Raw genomic sequence first — 21,581 nt, forward strand, 5'->3', positions numbered from 1 at the left:
ACAGGATAACTTTCTTAGATGATGAACTTCCTATGGAGGGTACAAAACATAACCGAGCTCTTTATCTCCCGGTGAAGTGCGAGGATTCTGTTGTCTCAAGGGTATTGGTTGATAACGACTCTAGTGCAAATATCTGCCCTCTGTCCACTTTGCAAAAGTTGAAGATTGGTACTGAAAGAATCCACATGAATAATGTATCTGTTCGAGGTTTTGATGGAGTAGGGAAAGATTCTATCGGTGATATATTGCTCGAATTGTTGATAGGGTCAGTTGAGTTCACTATGGAGTTCCAAGTGCTAGATGTGGCTGTCTCTTACAACTTGTTATTGGGCAGGCCCTAAATACATGCTACTAAGGCGGTCCCGTCTTCTCTACATTAGATGGTAAAGTTCGAATGGGACAAGCAGCAAATAGTTGTGCACGACGATGAGAACTTATCTGCTTAAATGACACAACCGTTCCATTTATTGAAGCTGAAGACGTTAAAGGGACTTGGGTCTACCAAACTTTTGAAATAGTGTTTGTTGAGAAAATTCTTGAGGGAGAATGCATTCCAGATCCGAAGCTACCCTCCGCATCCATCATGGTAGCAAATGAGATGTTGAGGAATCGTTTTGTGCTGGGCAAAGGTCTGGGTTCATCTCTACAGGGTATTGTGCATCTAGTGTGTCCACGTGAAAGTGTCCGTACATTTGGTTTGGGATTCACGCCCATAGAGAAGGATGTGAAAAGGGCTAAAATTTTGAAACAAAAAGTATGGCCACTCCCTAAGCATGTTCTGCACATCTCCAAGTCTTTTGTCAAGCCAGAGGCCACAAAACGTCCAATATCATCAATCCTGAAGCCTGTGGTCGACTTTGACGAAGAGCTGATCAAGAGGTTCCAGAGTCTGTTTGATGAGGTTAATATGGTGGAAATTGGGAAAGGTTCTAGTAAAGCAGATGTGCAGTTTGTTGGGCCATATATGAAGCTTAGCAATTGGAAAGCTACTCCTCTCCCCACTCGAAAGGAGTTTTGGTAGTTTGCTTTATTTTCCTTTTTGTTATCTGGGTTATTCCAGGGTTGTAATCCATATTTTTATTTTTCACTTGTTTTGATGTACAAACCCTTCTATCATTTTATTTTCAATGAAATATAATTTCCCGTTTTCCGTTATTCCTGATAGCGTTTCATTTTTGTTTTTCTTTTGTACAGTTCTTTTTATGCTAGTTTCAATGACATGACATGCATGAGGAATTTTCAACCAAATCTTAAAAGTCAATCTAATTCTGAAATAATAATCCAAGAAGTAGAGTGCGATGATGAAACATTATATGATGAAGAAGTAGCATTTGAGGAAATTGGTAAAGAACTAAAACACTTTGAAGAAAAACTCAAGCCTAATTTGAATGAAACTGAAGCAATCAATTTAAATTAGGATAATGTCAGGGAAACCAAGATAAGTGTGCATCTAGAACCACAAATCAAAGAAGAAATAATCAAAGCACTGTTTGAATACAAAGATGTCTTTGCATGGTCGTATGATGATATGCTGGGTTTGAGCACTGATTTGGTAGTTCATAAATTGCCAACTGATCCTGCATTTCCTCATGTCAAGCAAAAGCTAAGAAAGTTCAATACTGACATGAGTGTGAAGATTAAAGAAGAAATCACAAAGCAACTTGTGGTAAAAGTCATTCGGGTCACTCAATATACCACTTGGTTAGCTAATGTTGTGCCAGTACCAAAGAAGGATGGTAAAACCAAGGTATGTGTTGATTATCGTGATCTCAACAAGGCGAGCCCAAAGGATAATTTTCCATTGCCGAACATTCTCATTCTGATCGATAATTGTGCCAAGTATGAGATTGGGTCTTTTGTGGATTGTTACGCAGCTATCACCAAATCCTGATGGATGAGGAAGATGCAGAAAAAATAGCGTTCACCATGCCATGGAGGACATATTACTATCGGGTAATGCTATTTGATTTGAAGAATACTGGGGCAACTTAGATGAAGGCGATGACTACCATATTTCATGACATGATACACAAGGAGATTGGGGTTTATGTAGATGATATGATCATAAAGTCAAAGAAGCAGTCCGACTATGTTGGGGACTTGAGAAAGTTTTTCCAAAGGCTCCGTAGGTACAACCCAAGCTCAATCCGACAAAATGTTAATTTGGTGTCCCGTGTTGGGATTCATAGTCAGTTGATATAGTATTGAGTTGGATCCATCGAAGATCAAAGCCATCCAAGAATTACCACCGCCAAAGAATAAAACTAAGGTAATGAGCCTGCTCAGATGTTTAAACTACATCAGTAGGTTTATTTCTCAACTCATGACAACTTGTGAGCTCATCTTTAAGTTGTTGAAAAAGAACACTGCAATTAAGTGGACCGATGAGTGTCAGGAAGCATTTGATAAGATCAAGAGGTACCTGTCAACCCTACCTGTGCTGGTTCCGCCGGAGCCTGGGAGACATTTGATTCTCTATTTGACGGTCCTATATAATTCTTTTGTTTGTGTGTTGGGTCAACACGATATCACGAGCAAGAAAGAGCAAGCCATTTATTATCTCAGCAAGAAGTTTACTCCTTATGAGGTTAAGTATACTCTTCTTGAAAGGACATATTGTTCCTTGACTTGGGTGGTACAAAAGTTGAAGCATTATCTGTCATCCTACACTACTTACCTCATTTCTCATATGGATCCTCTAAAGTATATCTTTCAGAAGCCTATTCTCATAGGAAGACTTGTGAAGTGGCAGATTTTACTGACAGAGTTTGACATCAACTATGTAACTCAGACCATGATGAAAGCCCAAGCCCTGGCCGACCACTTGGCTAAGAATCCGGTGGATGAAGAATATGAGTCACTGAAGACTTATTTTACTGATGAAGAAGTGATGTGTGTTGATGAGGTTGATCATAATGAAAAGCCAGGTTGGAAACTCTTCTTTGATGGAGCTGCCAACATGAAGGGTGTCGAAATACGAGTTGTGCTCATTTTTGAAATAGGGCATCACTACCCTGTAACATCTCAGCTTCGATTTTATTGCACCAATAACATGGATAAGTACGAAGCATGCATTCTGGGTTTGAGGTTAGCTATAGACATGGGAGTGCAGGAAATACTAGTTTTGGGAGATTTAGATTTATTGGTTCACCAGATTTAGGGAGAATGGGAGACTCGGGAGAAGCTCATACCGTATCGACAATGTCTACATGATCTTTGTCAATGATTCAAGTCAGTAGAATTTAGGCATATTCCCAAGATTCATAATGAGGTTGCCAACGTCCCGACCACACTAGCATCAATGTTATACTATCCGGATAAGACTTACGTTGACCCTCTGCATATCTAAGTTCCTAATCAGCATGACTATTGTATTGTGGTTGAAGAAGAACTTGATGGTGAACCTTGGTTCCATGATATTAAGGTATACATCAAGTAGGGGGTATATCAGGTACATACCACATGCGATTAAAAAAGAACCATACGTCTAGCTAGTGGATTTTTCTTGGGTGGGGGAATCTTGTACAAGAGGATTCCAGATCTTGGACTACTAAGGTGCATAGATGCCAAACAAGCTTCGACTATCATGGCCGAAGTGAATTCCGGAGTTTACGGGCCGAATATGAGTGGGTATGTCTTGGCAAAGATGATACTTCGAGCAGGTTATTATTGGCTTGCCATGGAACGAGATTGCATTAGCTTTGTTCGCAAATGTCATCAATGCCAGGTGTATGCTGATTTGATTCATTCTCCGCCATCTGAGTTGCACACAATATCTGCACCTTGGCCTTTTGTTGCTTGGGGCGTGGATGTCATCGGACCAATTGAGCCGGTAGCATCAAACGGGCATAGGTTTATTCTGGTGGCCATTGATTACTTCACCAAGTAGGTCGAAGCTGTAACTTTCAAGTCCATGACCAAGAAGGCAGTGTTAGATTTTGTTCATTCAAATATCATCTGCCGGTTTGGAATTCCTAAGGTAATCATCACAGACAATGCTGCTAATCTCAACAGTCATTTGATGAAAGAGGTATGCCAACAGTTCAAGATTATGCATCGAAATTCCACTCCAAATCGTCCCAAGGCAAAGGGAGCTATTGAGGCCGCTAACAAGAACATAAAGAAGATACTTCGTAAGATGGTGCAAGGTTCTAGGCAATGGCATGAAAAGTTACCTTTTGCTTTACTAGGGTATCGTACTAGTACTTGTACTTCAGTAGGTGCAACTCCTTATTTGTTGGTATATGGAACTGAGAGTCATACCTACGTAAGTTGAGATTCCGTCCCTTTGGATTGTTACAGAAGCTGAAATTGATGATGATGAGCGAGTTAAAACCCGAATGGAGAAGTTGAGTCTGATTGATGAGAGAAGATTGGCAGCAGTATGTCATGGTCAATTGTATTAGAAGAGAATGGCAAGAGCATACAACAAGAAAGTGTATTCCCGGAAATTTGAAGAGGGCCAGTTGGTATTAAAACACATCCTTCCACATCAAGTAAAAACTAAAGGCAAGTTCGCCCCAAACTGGCAGGGGCCGTTGATATGCTCAAATTACACTTTAATTAAATAGTTTAAGGTGGTTGGTGTCAAATATAATAACCCAACAAGGTTGCGGTCGAATCCCACAGGGAATAGATGTGAAAAGGTTACTCGAGTAGTCTGTTACTTAACTTAAGTCGTAATTTTATTCGATTAATTGTAACAAAAGTATGATATGATTGTGATTTGAAGAAATAACTAATTGTAATGTTGAGAAAATAATTAATTTGATTAAGGAAACCAAGGTGGTGTCCACTTTAATGAAATGTAATGCTATCGGTGTTAATATGATATATTTCTAATGGAAGGTTCTTTAGATATGCAAATGATTTCTAAATGACTTCCCAATATTTTTCAATAGTTGGGTAGTATTTCCTCTTTATGATTTTTTCAAATATAAAGAGTTGCAATTACGAATAATCAATGTATGCCAAATAAAACCCACTTATTCCTAAGCGATTCTATTAAACAAGGTTTAAAGCCTTGAGTCTTTGATATTTACTTCTACCAAATTCTAACTCACATTTCCAAGTAAAGAAAGAATTTAATGGCACTTATTAATGTTTGCAACCACCAACAATAAATGAAGAATGAGAAATAAATATATATCAACCAACCATTATACATATATTCAATGTTAAACACCCATTAATATAACACCCATTTAGGGTCCACAACCTTAGTATTTAAAGTTAGATACACATGCTAAAATATAAAAAAGATGAGAATATTAAATTCCATAAAACTTACAAAGTGCAAGATTCTTCACTTAAAAGCTTCCAAAAGAGAGGAATATTAAAGACTTGGACTATAGCTCAAAAACAAGACAAGATGCCCCCACAAAATCCCAATAAATCTATTTATAATGGGTCAAAATTCGGGACAAATTTCGAACAAAAACACCCTTACAGGTCAATTATGCGACCGCATATCTGTCGCATAACAGACATGCGGTCCGCATTCTCTTCAAGTCCATCGCGTCTTCAAATCCTATTTTCCAGGCATTCGTCGCATTTAGGTTATGGGTCCGCATTGTTGATTTGTGATCACAGTTTGCACCGCATCTTTTGCCTTCAAAAACTTCTTCAATGAGTTTGCGATCCATTATGCGTCCCGCGAACGTGTTATGCGGTCTCATAATGGACCGCATTTCTTGCACCTGAATTTGGCCAGCAAACTGTTGGACTCCGCGATTTCTTTGGCATTATGCGGTCCGCATATGGGATTTGTGGCCCGCATCTTCACGTGTGCAATCACATTTTGCTCTTTTCTTGTCTTTTTTGGCTTTTTGATTTAATTTCCATGTTCTTAGGTCCTTACACCTCATACACTGCAAAAACATTAAAATTACATAAGTATAGAAGATACCTGCATTTAAAACAAGCTAAAATCTAAGCAATTTGTATTAAATGTGCCGAAATTCCACGGCACATCAACACCCCAAACTTAAACTCTTGCTTGTCCTCAAGCAACTAAAACGACACTATCCTATTCTAGACTCCATCTAAACGATATGAAACACTAGTGACCGTGGACGGTGTTAGTTGTCAGTACTACAAGCATGCCCTTTCGTTTATTTACCCTTCCTGAACCATCATTGTTATTTACAAGGAAAACTAATCAACTTGTGAAACTTTGAGCCTCGACCAATTTGACAAAATATTACTCTCAGCTGAGTGCAATTGCATTCGACTTCAAGAACTCAACTTTTGTCCAACCTCACAATTCATGTGCCCTCACTGGAAAGAAAGTCCCACACTCACAATATTTACAATGACAACAAAAGGGACGGATTCACAAAGACACTCACTCTCAAAAAGAGTTTCAAGTGTTACAACATGCCATACCATAAGCTTGCCCTTATTTTAATTCATCGCTTTATTCTAAGAACGTTCGGTTGGAGATCCCATAAGGACTTTTTATGCTTGTAATGTAGGTTTAGGGAAGGCTCAGATAAGCATTTGGGTACAAGTGACTACACCCTCCTTGAACACTACTCATATTTTTCTTTCTTGTTGCTCTTTGCTTCTTTTCAAACCACAAAGCCCTCATTAGCTCCTACTTTCCAACATTGAGCCACCTCAAATACCTCTCTAATTCTCTTCAAGACTCCATATTTATATAAACATACAACTCTTTTTTCTTTTCTTTTTCTTATTTTATCTTGCAAATTTTGTTGTTTTTTTTTTCTTTTTTATTTTGCTTTTGGAGCTTGAGTAGTTTCACACCTTGAGGTATACTTTCCTACACTCACCGTACAACCTTTCTAGTTACCGGCTTGACACTACACCCCCAACTTAGGCTTTTAGCCTCATTCTTAATGTTCACGGAGGGACGTGTTCAAAAGAGGGAATTATTTTACAAAAGGGGAAATGTTTGTAATGAAGTAGCCAACGAAAAGGTTAAAGGCTCAAGTGAGGTAACTAGTGATACTATCTGTACAATGGGTAGCTTGAAAGGTAACTGGTTTTCCAAAATCACAAAACTGCCTAAGGTCATTTCTCCAACCAAATATAATTATCATAAGCATCGAAAGACCAACCGGGCAAGTTCTAGATGGCATAAGTAGACACAAGAATTATTTATACAAAGACTCACACACTTGGTATACGAACTGTTTGGCTCAACATAGTTTTTAGCCCTCGAGTCAACACTTGGCAACTCGAAGCTTTCATTATATTTACATGTATAACTCTAGGTAGACATAGAGTCAAAGAGAAAGCCTCAAGTTCACATAGTTGATTTTTTTATATACAAAGATAACATATGTACTAAAACCACAAAACATAAATATATACAAAATCACAACACAAGTATATACAAAAGTTTGCTTACATAACTCAAAATCATGTACAACAGTTTAATTCACTAAAATTTGTACAAGGCTATCCCACCTCCAACTAAAAAGCATGCATTGTCACCAATGCATACGAATGTAAAACAGAGTTTAGGGGCTCCTGCGCACTAAGCGCTATGGGAGTCAGAAGCTGGCTGAATGATGGTAGGGTCACCCTCTGATGCTGAAGCTGGGACCGATGAGATCTCGGCCGGAGGAGTGACCTCCACTGATGTAGGAGGGATCTCTGGCTGGCCCGACACTAGAGCTGGGGCCTGTGAGCTGCTAGTCTCACCTGCTGATGGCTGAGTGGTCGATGGAATGGCTTGGGCGACCATGTCTGCTAGAGAATGTTAAATTGCCTTCTGAACAACTGCTTGTTCCTCCTCTGCAACTGTATGGGTAGCAATCTGCTTACCCTTCTCCTGAGGGCCCTCATCCTCCCCAGACCATGATTCCTCATCAGTATTTCCCTCATTTTCCTCCCTACCTTCAAACTCTACAGAGTGTTCGGAATATTCCTCAGAAGGAATGTCAATACGTGCAGGGGAAGCTGGTGGCTGGGAAGCCCTGACAGTTTGAGGTGTAGGTTCTGTCATCAATGTGGAGAAGTCAAGATCCAATCCAACCACTACCGTTTCCGCTCCTTACTCACCTTCCTTGGGCATGAATGAGGATAGATAAAACTCTAGAGTTTGTATTTTGTGGAGCTCAGTCTTCATTGTGGCGACTATCATTTCTGAGCTTTGGCAAGTCAACAACCTCACCCCACTCTATCTTTTCAACCCGCACCTCAAGCTGCTTCAGGCGATTCCCATAAGATGTCTGTTTCTGTTGGAGGGCAATCACTAAGGACTGGATAGGAGTCAATGCCTGCTTGATGAGGGTAAGGAGGTTCTTTACAAGCTGGTCTACCTTAGCATTTGCATGTTGAGTTAAGAGACCAAGCCTCAAAACAGCTGGCAGTGTAGCAGAAGGCTGAGCAATGGTGACCTGGGAGGTGGGCTGTGAAGTGGAAGTGGATGTAATAGTAGCCTGATGAGACACATGAGTCTGGGAATTTGAGTGCTCTATATCAGCATGAGTCTAGGTCTGAACCTCTAGGGGAGCAACATCTACTGCATCATTAATGTGCGTGATAACAATATCCTTCAATGCTTTCCCTATCTTGTCAGTGTGTGGTATTGTAGGGATTTCCACACTTACAGAGGGTTGTGATCAAGCATGGGAATGGGGGTGACATAGCTGTCTAGTTGGCCCGGATCCCTAACTCTCGGAAGATGAAATAACCCACGTCAATCTTTATCCCAGTCATAATGTATGCAATGAGAAAAGCTTTCTTAATGCTTATGTCAGTTTCATTTTGGGACGGTATCAGTCGAGAGGTGACAAAGCTGAGCCAGAATCGACCTTCTCGTGTGAGATCTTCCTTGAATATTTTGTGCAGAGGGTCAATCCAAGTAGGGGTCCCCTTGGCTATCACGGACGCTATCCAACTACGCTCATTATCCCAGTTTGCCCATTTGACGTCATACTCAGCTGTGCCCGTTCTCCAGTCAGGGAAGTATAACTCATTGATGGTATCACTGCTGCAGAATACCTACTTTCCCCAAACCAATATAGTATCACAGAACACTTTGTTGCGCTTGTGGTGAGGGGTCCTGTAGGCTCCATAGGATGCATAAAATTCACGGACTATTGTTTCATTGTAATCATCTGGCAGCCCAGTGAAGCACTCCCATTTTCTAGCTTTTATGTTCTCCAGTATGTGAGGGTACTGCTCATGTAGCCCATTTAGACTCAGTTGTTTCTCGGCCAGTATTTTTCATTTTGTAAGCCCTTCTCTATACAGCTCCCTACAGCCGTCGACCCTAAATCTAAGTTAGAAGTCATCTCCTCTTTTTCTTCTTGCCTCACCTTGTAGGTCAACTGAAGGCAAGGTCTCCTCCTCATCAGACTGGGAGGGATGTGCAGCAATAGGGTCCGGTCATGCACGTTTTGCTTGTTGTGCTTGATGACTGGTGGAGGCCTTTTTCTGGAAGAAGATACATATTTCTTAGGAGCCATATCTGCAAAGAAAGGAAGTGTGAGCAACATAGCAATCAACAGGAGAAAAAGTACACAGAATTACAAGTATGCGACAGGTTATGCTGTCGCATAACCACTATGCGAACCGCAAACATGTCGCAAACTTTCAGTTTACTGAAGGGATATAGTTATGCGGTGTGTTATGCGATTGCATATCCATTATGCGGTTCGCATAACTATCGCATAACCAAATGCCTGGGAAGTATATTCACACTATGCGATCGCAAAGTCCACCACAAAGATGGATTTGCGATCGCAAAATTTTCGCAAACAACAGGCTATAAGAGGCATGAAACTGTTTCAGTATGCGGTGACTTTGCGGTCCGCATATCACTTATGCGATTGCAAAGTCGCTGCATTTAGTCATCTTCTTCAGGCCACCTAGGGTTCATTTTGCGGCAACAATGCGAACCGCAAATCGACTATGCGGTCCGCAGAAATCATCGTTCTCAACATTTTGAACTCAACCCTCAATAACGGCGGACCTAGTTTCATTACCCAGCACCCCAAACCTAACTACCTATCCAAGAACCCCCTCACATTATGAACAGATACCCATATACAAAGAGAAAAAAAGGAACAAAACTAAAGGAAACAAAAATAGGAAAAAAAATACAATACAATTTAAACTAAAATTTACATGGAACAAAGCGGGAAAGGAAAAAATACCAGTGATGGATTAACGAGCACACTTGGGAGATGGATTCTCAGGTGTTGTCTTACTTTTTCGATTCAACTAGCCGTTTTGCCTTCTCCCTTTTTTTTTATTTGTTTTGTTTTCTTTCTGATAAAAAAATTTCTTTTCTTTTGTTTTGCAAGTTTTTGAATGCCGATGACATGCGAGGGTTACTTACCTGTGAGGTTCGCGGAGGGTAAGTCACTGCATAACACATTATGCGACCGCATAGGTGTTATGCGGTGGATTCAACTTGAGTTGCTTGAGGTCACAATGCGATGCACTTATGTGATCGCATAATCGAAATGCAGTCTGCAAAGTGCACCTCCTCTCCGCATTCCTGCCACCCAATTTAGCCAAACAAACTGTCTGGGTTTGCGACCACAATGCGGTCCGCATAGTTAAAATGCGACCGCATATTTGTAGCAGACTTCCCATGATGACTTTTCTTCCCTTTCACACGTAATATTACATAGTGTTATGATCTTTTGAATCACATGCACTCTAACACACACTTTAAATTGATCAATTAAATCTATCTAACAAAAGTTTAAAATTTAAAGGACAAAAGAAGATGTTACCACACATGGGTTGCCTCCCATGAAACGCTTGATTTAAGGTCGCGACACGCCGTAATTGGCCTTTCTTTGGATTCACTCATTGGTCGGGCACGTACCATATTTGAGATCCAACTGTTCTACCAAATGTTTTTCTCCATCTGTGCCCAAGTAGTGCTTGATTCACTGGCCATTTACTTTGTTACATCTCGCGTTTTCGTACGTTAAACTTTCATTTTCAGTTAACCGACGTAGACTCGGGGATGAGATCATCTTGACACTAACATACCTACATTTTTTATAACAAGAGATAAATAATTCTTATGAAGGATAAGGGGGTACACAGATTAAAGAAAATGAGTTTTGTTGAAAGTGGCCAATTTGAAATAAAATACGGGTCGAACGATAATACCCGATAAATATGAACTAGTACCATGCAAAGTACCATATGACCACGATAGTATAATATATAAAGTATATATGAAGTATTTAAAAAATAAATAGAATTTTAAGTAATTCAGGGCAATTTTTAAATTATGCGGGCAATTGGTTAGTTACCGGGTAACAAAACATTACCCAGTTACTAATAAGCGGACAAAAATTTAATCAATTACCCAAGGGGAAACGTGTCAGCCCCTCCTTTTGTATAAGATGAGTCATTAAATCATGCTTTACATGTGTCTAGATTTAAAATCCAAGTCTTACCAAGACTTTGGGATAGGCTTTATCAAAATCAAATAAGATAAACAATTTCATTTCAAAGACAAAGGTGCAATTGTTACATTTTGTTCAAATAAGAAACAAAAGCTTCAAATCAAATTTCAAAAACCAACGTTAGGTAATTCTGATCCTTGGTAACATTTAAAAGACAATTTGTCTTTAAGAACGAAAAAATAGTTCAAGAAAAGAATGGAAATCGAAATTTGTCCAAAATTTCAAGACCAAGCGAAGTTCGTCTAATTTCAAAGAAATCCAGTGTAAATTTCGTAGAAGCAGATTCATTCAAATAATTTCAGAAACAGGTATGTTAAGACACTCCCTTCTTTCTTTTGGCATGGTCCAAATTATACTGAAGAAACGAGCAAATATACAATTTTCTATAAGTTACTCTATCCATAGAAATAGTAGGGGTGTCTATATTCTTGATTCCCCATGAGAATTATTATTATCTTCTGTTCATGTGTCTCAGAATAATACGCAGTTGAAAAAGTTTAATCGGAAGGAATATCGAGATTATTATGTATTTTTCATGCATTTTACTCATTTATACATGTGCATTGACCCACGACCAGATGGCGTTATATACGCGTATATATGTAAATATATGTATATGGGATATGGGAAAAGGTTACGGCGTTATATACGCACCACCACCTGATCAGTTGGTATACGATGATGATGTTGCCCACAGTGGCTGCAATATGATTAAAACGGCATTATATACACGTATATATGTATGTATATGTATATGAGATATGGGAAAGGTTACGGTATTTTATACGCACCACCACCTGATCAGCTGGTATTTGTTAATGATATTGCCCGCAGTGGCCGAGATGATATGATGGGATGCCCTCAACGGCTTGATGATATTATGTACACTCATACCTATGCATGGCATGACATTTACACGCATGTGCATGACGTTATAAACGTTTCAGAATTTACAAAGTTATTTAGATTTAAAGATGTGTTTCAGTATTTCATGTTTCATCTATGTCTTTTACGTACTAATTTCCTTGCCTTACATACTCAGTACATTTTTTTGTACTGACACCCTATTTCACGGGGCCTGCGTTTCATGCCCGCAGGTGTAGGTAGGCAAGCTGGAGGTCCCCCTTCTTAGGATCCCTGATCAATGAGAGTTGGCGTGCTCTATTTGATCCGGAGCTGCTTTTGATATTGGTACGATACGTTTGTACATATATATGTATATGGGTATGACGTGTCTCAGTCCCGTCTTTGTACAGTTATATTTCTGTTAGAGGTCTGTAGACAGTATGTCTAGTTGGGTTGTATGTGGCCTTGTCGGCTTTCAGTTTTGGATGTATAATTGTCTATAGAAGCCTTGCTAGCTCACCCACCGTATTCTGCACATATACGTACGTATGCCTTGATGGCATGTTTCCTTCACGTATGTTATTTTTCGTAATGCAGTAGATGTTATACAGGTTCATATCTTAGACGTATGCTTAGGGGTGTTTGACATATAAGACTCAGGCACCCATCGCAGCCCATCGGTTTGGATCGCGGCACGACCTAGTTGGCCTCTCTTTTTATCTTAGATCGTGCTATACAAGAATTCATGTTCCTAACGATACGTTATATTTTCAGCAATGCCTCCAAAGAGTACGGCCGCCCAGAAGGGAAAGTCCGTGGCTGGTGAGACTACTAGTCGAGCGCCACGAGTTACCAGGGCTCGGGGAGAATCTCATGGTGAGGTTCCATCTCAGACTTTACATACCCCGCCTTTTCCAGAAGAGCTCCAAAGGGCACTAGCTCCAGCGCCCGCCCCTGTACATTCAGCACCTTAGTTGGATACGCCGGGTCAGGAGATGAGAGATGTTGTTCAGTTATTGACCCGATTAGTAGCCATACAGGCTCGGCATCAAGAAGCAGGTATCGGTCACGTAGATAGGTCTGTGAGTGCGAGGGTTCATGACTTTATTAATTTAGACCCTCCGGTATTCACTGGAGCAGACCCGAATGAGGACCCTCAGGTATTTATTGATAGAGTGCAGAGGACGTTATGGGTAATGAAGGCCACTGCGACTGAGTCAGTTGAGCTAGCTTCCTATAGATTCCGAGATGTTGCAGTTAATTGGTACGAGTCTTGGGAATTGTCCAGAGGTGAGAATGCCCCTCCAGCGGTATGGCAGGAGTTTACAGAAGCTTTTCTTAGTCATTATCTGCCACCAGAGCTTAGGCGAGCCAAATTTGATAGGTTCTTGACCCTTCGGCAGGGATACATGAGTGTTCGGGAGTACAGTCTTCAGCTTGATTCGTTGTCTAGGTATGCTCCCACTATTGTATCTAAGATGGAGGATCAGGTTCACCGGTTCGTTTTGGGATTAGAGCCTCACTTACTTAATGATTGTATGTTAGTTTCTCTTCATCCAACATGGATATTTCTCGTATTCAGGCATACATTCAGGGTGTAGAGAAGCATAAACAGAAACAGAGGGCCGATCGTGATCATGATACGACCTAGAATAAGAGAGCGAGATCTTCGGGTGCTTCTGGTGAGTTTCGAGGTGGTCAGAGGAAGCAATATTCGAGATATCCATCCCAGCCCTCGGCTAGTACGCCCCCTTAGTTTGGCGGTAAGAGATTTGATCGTTTTACATATTCAGGGCCTGGTTAGAATTTTAGGGCCTCAGGTTCTCAGTATAGGGGTGAGTCAAATTAGATGAGGCCACCCTTGCCACAATGTACTCAACGTGGTAAGCAACATACCGGGCAGTACCGTATGGGATTAGGTATTTGTTATACTTGTTGTTATCTGGGCCATGTTATGAGGGATTGTCCGATAAAAGGTGATGCAAGCATATCTTAGCCAGTAGGATCTATAGCTGGATCATCATCATTAGTACGCCCCCCCTGGGAAAGGTCCCCAAGAACCAATGAGTTGTGGTAGAGTCAGAGGCGGAGCATCTAGCTCGAGCAACCCTCAGAACCGTATTTATGCATTGGCAGGACGACAGGACCAAGAGTCATCGCCTGATGTTGTTATAGGTATATTATCAGTCTCCTCCTACAATGTATATGCACTGATTGATCCATGTTCCACCTTATCATACGTTACTCCGTTGATTGCTAGTAAGTTTGAAATAAACCTTAATTGGTTAAACCTTTTGAGGTGTCTATGCTTGTTGGGGATTCGGTGATAGCTAAGCAAGTATATAAGGGTTGTATAATAATAGTTCATGGTCGACCTACCATAGCAGACTTAATCGAGTTAGATATGATAGAATTTGATGTTATAATGGGTACGGATTGGTTGGCTTCTTGTCATGCCAACGTGGATTGTAGATCAAAGATAGTTCGATTTCGATTTCTAGGGGAGCCTGTTTTGGATTGGAAAGGTAACACGGCATCGCCGAGAGGTAGATTTATTTCCTATCTCAAGGCAATGAAGATGATCAGAAAGGGCTATATTTATCACTTAGTTCAGGTTCAGGATGTGGAAGTAGAGTCACCAACCATTCAGTCCATCCCTGTGGTAAATGAGTTTCCAGATATCTTCCCTGATGAACTTCCGGGTCTCCCACCAGAGTGAGAAATTGAGTTTTCTATTGACCTATTACCAGATACTTACCCAATATCTATTCCTCCCTATAGAATGGACCCCGTAGAGCTAAAAGAACAACTAAGGGACTTGCTTGAAAAAGGTTTTATCAGACCTAGTACATCACTGTGTGGAGCACCTGTCTTGTTTGTAAGGAAGAAAGATGGTTCCTTACGAATGAGTATTGATTATAGGCAACTGAATAAGGTGACAATCAAGAATAAGTACCCGCTCCCGAGGATTGACGACTTATTTGATCAATTGCAAGGTGCCAAGTGCTTTTCAAAGATAGACTTGAGGTCTGGGTACCATCAGGTAAGGGTTAAGGATAAAGATATTCCGAAGACAACATTCAAGACTAGATATAGGCACTTTGAGTTTCATGTTATGTCGTTCGGTCTGACTAATACCCAGTAGTATTCATGGATTTAATGAACCGTATGTTCAGGACTTTCTTAGATCTGTTTGTAATTGTATTTATTGATGGTATATTGGTATATTCTCGTTTAGAGGATGAGCATGCTAGTCATCTGCATACTGTGCTCAGAGTTCTATAAGAAAGGAAGTTGTGTGCAAAATTTCTAAGTGTGAATTCTGGTTGAACTTTGTAACTTTCCTTGGGCATATCATTTCGGGTGAAAGCATCCGGGTGGATACACAAAATATTGAGGCAGTAAAGACTTGGCCTAGGCCCACAATACCGATGGAGGTTCGTAGCTTTCTGGGGTTGGCAGGTTATTACAGGAGATTTGTGGAAGGATTTCTTCCCTTTCAGCACCTTTAACAAAGTTGACTCAGAAGGGAGCAAAGTTTCAATGGACTGATGCTTGTGAACGGAGTTTCCAGGCATTAAAGGACAGGTTAACTTCAGTATCGGTTCTAACGCTCCCAGAAGGGACCGATGGTTATGTTATCTATTGCGACACTTCAGGAATTGGATTTGGTTGTGTGCTGATGCAACATGGTAAGGTTGTGGCTTATGCTTCTAGACAACTAAGAAAGCACGAGAAGAACTACCCGACCCACGATTTAGAGTTAGCTGCGGTGATTCATGCACTAAAGATGTGGAGGTACTACTTGTATGGCATTCATGTTGATATCTATACGGATCGTAAGAGCCTCCAGTACATCTTCAAGCAAAAGGAATTGAATCTTCGTCAAAGGAGATGGTTGGAGCTACTTAAAGACTATGACGTTGATATTTTATACCATCCGGGGAAGGCGAACGTAGTAGCCGACGCCCTCAGTCGTAGATATATGGGTAGTCTATCGTATTTATGGCTAGAAAAGAGCGGAATAGTCCATGAGGTTCATCAGCTAGCTAGTCTTGGAGTTCGGTTACTGGACTCATGTGACATTGGAATTACTCTTCAGGATACGACAACATCCTCTTTAGTAACTGAAGTAAAGGAACGCCAGTACGAGGATCCTGTGCTAGTTCATTATAAAGATACCACTCTTCAAAAGGAGAATACACCATTTGAAATTACCGAAGATAGGGTTCTCAGATATCAAGGGTAATTATGTGTGCCTAATGTTGCAGGGCTACGTCGGCAGGTTATGGGAGAAACTCACTATTCCCGTTATTCTATCCATCCAGGAGCGACAAAGATGTATCATGACATCAGGGAAATATATTGGTGGGACAGAATGAAAAAGGATATAGCTGAATTTGTTGCTCAGTGCCCTAACTGTCAGCAGGTTAAGATTGAGCATGAAAAACCCGGTGGATTATTGCAGGCTATGGAGATTCCGACTTGGAAATGGGAAATAATCAATATGGACTTCATCGTAGGCTTACCTCGTACCCAGCATAAGTACGATTCGATATGGGTAATTGTTCATAGCTCACAAAGTCAGCCCATTTTTTACCCGTTAGAACTATATATTCCTCAGAAGATTATGCGAGGCTTTATATCAAGGAGATAGTACGACTGCATGGTGTCCCCGTATCTATTATCTTAGATAGAGGAGCTCAATTTGCAGCTAACTTCTGGAGGTCCTTCCAAAAGGGATTGGGGACTCAAGTAAGTCTTAATGCAACATTTCATCCCCAGACAGACGGATAGGCGGAGCATACTATTCAAACATTGGAGGATATGTTGCGAGCTTGTGTAATAGACTTCAAAGGTAGCTGGGATGATCATTTGCCACTTATTGAGTTCGTGTATAATAATAGCTACCATTCCAGCATTCAGATAGCTCCATATGAAGCTCTTTATGGATGAAAGTGTAGGTCGCCTATAGGGTGGTTTGATGTTGGAGGATCTGGATTACACGGGCCAGACCTGGTACAACAAGCCATAAAAAAAGTAAAGCTTATCCGGGATCGACTATTGACAGTTCAGAGTCGTCAGAAGTCATATTCTGACGTGCGAGGTCGAGATTTAGAGTTCGGGGTTGATGACTGGGTATTCTTGAAGGTGTCGCCTATGAAGGGGGTGATGAGATTTGGCAAGAAGGGAAAACTTAGCCCATGGTATATTGGGCCTTATAGGATCATTCAGAGAGTGGGCCGAGTATCTTATGAGTTAGAATTGCCCTCGGAATTGGAGTCTGTCCATCCAGGTTTTCACATATCTATGTTATGAAAGTACATTGGCAATCCTACCTGAGTGGTGCCCACGAATGATGTAAAGATTATAGTAGACTTGTCATGCGAGGAAATTCTGGTTGCCATTCTAGACCGACAAATCCGCAAGCTGCGGAATAAGGAGGTAGCCTCCGTGAAAGTACCTTGGAGAAATAACAAAGTGGAAAAAATGACTTGGGAGGTCGAGGAAAACATGAAGTCTATATATCCCTACCTATTTCCTACCCCAGAGAAGGGTCCGACTGAGACGTCATAATCATAAGGTACGTGTATAAATTCTTATGTTGATTATTGTCATTGGTTATGTGAGGCTATTGTAATTATTAATAATTATGATCCAGTGTGGCGTTGGATTATTAAGCTTCTACAAGGAGAGTTGGTAGTAGTGTTGTTACAAAGGTGACCCTACCAAAATTATATAGATCATGGGGATTTGAACATTCGAGGACGAATGTTTCTAAGGGGGGAAGGATGTTACATCTCGCATTTTCGTACGTTAAACTTTCATTTTGAGTTAACCGACGTAGACTCGGGGATGCGATCATCTTGACATTAATGTACCTACGTTATTTAAAACAAGCGATAAATAAGTCTTATGAAGGATAAGGGGGTACTCCGATTAAAGAAAACGAGTTTCGTTGAAAGTGGCCAATTTGGACTAAAATATGGGTCGAGAGATAATACCCGATAAATATGAACTAGTACCATGCAAGGTACCATATGACCACGGTAATATAATATATAAAGTATATATGAAGTATTTAAAAAATAAATAGAATTTTAAGTAATTCAGAGCAATTTTTAAATTATGCGGGCAATTGGTTAGTTACCGGGTAACATAATATTACCCAGTTAACTAATAAACGGACAAAAATTTAATCAATTACCCAAGGGGGAACGTGGCAGCCCCTCCTTTTGTATAAGGTGAGTCATTAACTCATGCTTTACATGTGTCTAGATTTAAAATCCAAGTCTTACCAAGACTTTGGGGTAGGCTTGATAAAAAACAAACGAGACAAACAATTTCATTTCAAAGACAAAGATGCAATTGTTACATTCTGTTCAAATAAGAAACAGAAGCTTCAAATCAAATTTCAAAAACCAACGTTAGGGACTTCTGATCCTTGGTAACATTTAAAAGACAATTTGTCTTTAAGAACAAAAAAATCGTTTAAGAACAGAATGGAAATCGAAATTTGTCCAAAATTCAAGACCAAGCGAAGTTCGTCTAATTTCAAAGAAATCCAGTGTAAATTTTGTAGAAGCAGATTCGTTCAAATAATTTCAGGAATAGGTATGTTAAGGCCCTCCCTTCTTTCTTTTGGCATGGTCCAAATTATACTGAAGAAACGAGCAAATGCACAGTTTTCTATAAGTTACTTTATTCATAGAAATAGTAAGGGTGTCTATATTCTTGATTCCCCATGAGAATTATTATTATCTTCTATTCATGGGTCTCAGAATAATACGCAGTTGAAAAAGTTTATCCGGAAGGAGTATCAAGATTATTATGTATTTTTCATGCATTTCACTCATTTATACATGTGCATTGACCCATGACCAGATGGCGTTATATACGCGTATATATGTAAATATATGTATATGGGATATGGGAAAAGGTTACGGTGTTATATACATACCACCACCTGATCAGTTGGTATATGATGATGATGTTGCCCACAGTGGCTGAAATATGATTCAAACGGCGTTATATACGCGTATATATATGTACATATATACGCGTATATATATATATGTATGTATATGTATATGGGATATGAGAAAGGTTACAGCGTTATATACGCACCACCACCTGATCAGCTGGTATATGTTGATATTGCCCACAACGACAGAGATGATATGACGGGATGCTCACAGTGGCTTGATGATATTATGTACACCCATACCTATGCATGGCATGACATTTACACGCACGTGCATGACATTATAAACGTTTCAGAATTTGCAAAGTTATTCATATTTAAAGATGTGTTTCAATATTTCATATTTCATCTATGTCTTTTACGTACTAATTTCCATGCCTTACATACTTAGAACATTTTTTCGTATTGATGCCCTATTTCACGGGGCCTGCATTTTATGCCCGAAGGTGCAGATAGGCAAGTTGGCGGTCCCCCTTCTTTGGATCCCCGATCAATGAGAGTTGGCGTGCTCCATTTGATCCGGAGCTGCTTTTGATATTGGTATGATACGTTTGCACACACACACACACACACACACATATATATATATATATATATATATATATATATATATATATATATATATATTGGGTATAACATGACTCAATCTCGTCTTTGTACAGTTATATTTCTGTTAGAGGTCTGTAGATAGTATGTCTAGTTGGGTTGTATGTGGCCTTGTCGGCTTTCAGTTTTCGATGTATAATTGTCTATAGCAGCTTTGCCGGCTCGCCCACCATATTCTGCATATATACGTACGTATGCCTTGATGGCAGGTTTCCTTCACGTATGTTATTTTTTGTAATGCAGCAGATGTTATACAGGTTCATATCTTAGACGAATGCTTATGGGTGTTTGACAGATAGGACTCAGGCACCCGTCGCGGCCGATCTGTTTGGGTCGTGACATACTTTGAAGGTTCGGAGCCCATCCTCTGATTCTAATTCCATAGCTCCAAAAGAGGATACATTGACCACCTTGAATGGACTAGACCATTTCGATTTGAGCTTGCCCGGAAACAATTTGAGCCTTGAGTTGAAGAGCAAAACCAAGTCACCTCACTTGAACTCTCTTTTCAAGATCTTTTTGTCGGGGACGAACTTCATCCTTTCTTTGTACACAGCTGCACTTTCATATGCATGGAAACGGAATTCCTCTATTTCATTGAGTTGTGTTAACCTCAAATTTGTAGCTTCCGCCCAGTCCAAGTTCAATCCTTTTAAAGCCCACATGGCTTTGTGCTCCAGTTTTACGGGTAGATGACAAGATTTGCCGAAGACTAACCAATATGAAGAAGTGCCAATAGGGGTTTTGTACGCCGTGCGGTATGCCCACAATGCGTCATCTAGCTTTTTGACCAATCGGTCCTGTTTGCATTGACAGTCTTTGCTAGAATGTTCTTTATCTCCCGGTTGGAAACTTCAACTTGGCCACTTGATTGGGAATGATAAGGTGTGTCCACCTTATGCTTGACGCCATATTTCTCTAGTAGCCCTGTGAAAGCCTTGTTACAGAAATGAGACCCACCATCACTAAGAATGGCTCTAGGAGTGCCAAACCACGTGAACATGTTTTTCTTTAAGAATGTGGTCACACTCCTTGCCTCATTGTTTGGTAAGGCAATTGCTTCAACCCAATTGGACACATAGTCCACAACCACCAAGATATATTTCATACCACAAGAGCTTACAAAGGGGCCCATAAAATCAATTTCCCACACATCAAAGATTTCTATCTCCATCACAAAGTGCATTGGCATTTCATGCCTCTTAAAGATTGATCCTTGCCTTTGGAATTGGTCGCAAGCCTTGACCATTTGATTGGCATCATGATAAATCGACGGCCAATAATAACCACATTCAAGCACCTTTGCCACCATTCGATTTACCCCATGGTGACCCCCACCGGTGAGTCGTGGCATGCCTTTAGAATTGGCATAATTTCCTCTTCTGGAACACACCTTTGGATGATGTTATCAGCATAAACAAGGAACAAGAATGGTTCTTCCCAATAGTATTGCCGACAATCTCTCAAAAACTTCTTCTTCTGATAGGATTCCGATCCATCCGGAATAAGGTCACTAACTAAGTAGTTAGCAATATTGGCATACCAATGAGCAAAAGTGCTAGATAGTGCCAATATGTGTTCATTCGGGAAAACATCGTTGATTTCAAGATCTCCCTTTGGTCTCCCTGCCTCTTCAAGCCTTGATTAATGATCCGCCACTTGATTTTTGGTCCCTTTTCTATCTCTGACTTCGAAGTCAAACTCTTGCAACAACAGGACCCACCGAATCAACC

The 21,581-nt window shown here is 40.4% G+C and overlaps 1 protein-coding gene across 1 annotated transcript; it reads left to right on the forward strand.

Annotated features, from left to right (window-relative positions):
- Nucleotides 1–1,528: 1,528 nt before the first annotated feature.
- LOC138887941 (uncharacterized) lies at nucleotides 1,529–4,406 on the forward strand. Its single transcript, XM_070169734.1, has 8 exons — nucleotides 1,529–1,701; nucleotides 1,875–1,953; nucleotides 2,351–3,087; nucleotides 3,155–3,231; nucleotides 3,351–3,424; nucleotides 3,728–3,832; nucleotides 3,890–4,202; nucleotides 4,303–4,406. Exons 1-8 carry the CDS (start codon nucleotides 1,529–1,531, stop codon nucleotides 4,404–4,406), a joined length of 1,662 nt encoding a protein of 553 aa, XP_070025835.1.
- Nucleotides 4,407–21,581: the final 17,175 nt, after the last annotated feature.

Source organism: Nicotiana sylvestris, chromosome 3, assembly GCF_000393655.2.
Source record: "Nicotiana sylvestris chromosome 3, ASM39365v2, whole genome shotgun sequence".
Classification (NCBI taxonomy): Eukaryota; Viridiplantae; Streptophyta; class Magnoliopsida; order Solanales; family Solanaceae; genus Nicotiana; species Nicotiana sylvestris.

Coding starts and splice junctions, on each gene's coding strand:
- LOC138887941 (XM_070169734.1), top strand. CDS start 1,529: ATGCTGGGTTTGAGCACTGATTTGGTAGTTCATAAATTGCCAACTGAT. Junction 1,702..1,874: donor GTCACTCAATATACCACTTG/GTTAGCTAATGT, acceptor ATTGTTACGCAG/CTATCACCAAATCCTGATGG. Junction 3,088..3,154: donor GCATGCATTCTGGGTTTGAG/GTTAGCTATAGA, acceptor TTGGTTCACCAG/ATTTAGGGAGAATGGGAGAC.